The sequence below is a fragment of the Capsicum annuum genome, unplaced genomic scaffold, assembly GCF_002878395.1.
Source record: "Capsicum annuum cultivar UCD-10X-F1 unplaced genomic scaffold, UCD10Xv1.1 ctg42400, whole genome shotgun sequence".
Taxonomy (NCBI): Eukaryota; Viridiplantae; Streptophyta; class Magnoliopsida; order Solanales; family Solanaceae; genus Capsicum; species Capsicum annuum.
Window position 1 is genome coordinate 1 of NW_025849798.1, and position 857 is coordinate 857.

Genomic DNA, 857 nt, shown 5'->3' on the forward strand with positions numbered 1-857 from the left:
GATAATTTATCAAGCAAAATAAATTACCTTCCATGTAGAAGAAAAGGAAAATAGCTCATCAAATGCATGTATGACTATGAAAGGGCGGAACAGCAGCAGCCCAAAAGTCAACAAGTACAAACAACAGTCTAAGGAAAATACTCGACCATTGATGATACCTCACATTAAACAAAATAACTAGAATCTCAAATATACCGTCCATATAGAGGACAAAGGGAAATTAATGTGTAGGTTTTGGATTGCAGCAGCGAATAGAAACAGTAGTAACAACATGGTCATAGAGACCGCTGAAGACCAGAGGAAAAACATTCTTGGACGTAGGAACACAAAAATATTGAAGCAAAGGAAACAACTTGCTACTCCATCAGCAATAAGAGGAACAAACCTACAAGTAAAAAGCAATTAATAATTACAAAACTTAAAACAAAACTATAATAATGAACATTGAAAGTACCTGAAATCAATCCCAACATGCTTAAGCATGCTGGAAGATAACACTCCAACCATCAAAAACTGTAAAAAAAATCCACATAAAAAGCACAAACAGTTTAAAACCAAAGTTTTTCTTCTATCAGGCGGTTGAAGTATTTCTCTGCACAATAGAACAACAGTTGGCAGCGCAACCAACACGAGAATTGGAGAAGTCTCCTCGAGACGAGCTCCAATAGCAATCAATAAAAAACCAACCATAAGTGGAAGGTACACCTTTAAAAAAAAAACAATAAAACTACAATCACAAAAAAGCAAAAGCAAATACAACAAAACTATTAGTAATAAAATAATTTAAAAAGTATAAACAGTTTGACAGATTCAGGAAATACCACATTAGATCGCATAGCAACAATTAGTTACTATTT

General features: G+C 33.7%; 1 protein-coding gene across 1 annotated transcript in view; it reads right to left on the reverse strand.

The window, feature by feature from the left end:
- Positions 1-163: 163 nt before the first annotated feature.
- The window catches only part of LOC107856123, a gene marked incomplete at its 5' end in the record, with an annotated part of 1,251 nt that continues 557 nt past the window's right edge, over positions 164-857 (reverse strand). The window contains 2 exon segments of the mRNA XM_016701117.2: positions 164-385; positions 455-705. Coding sequence (XP_016556603.2) covers positions 178-385; positions 455-705 — 459 coding nt within the window.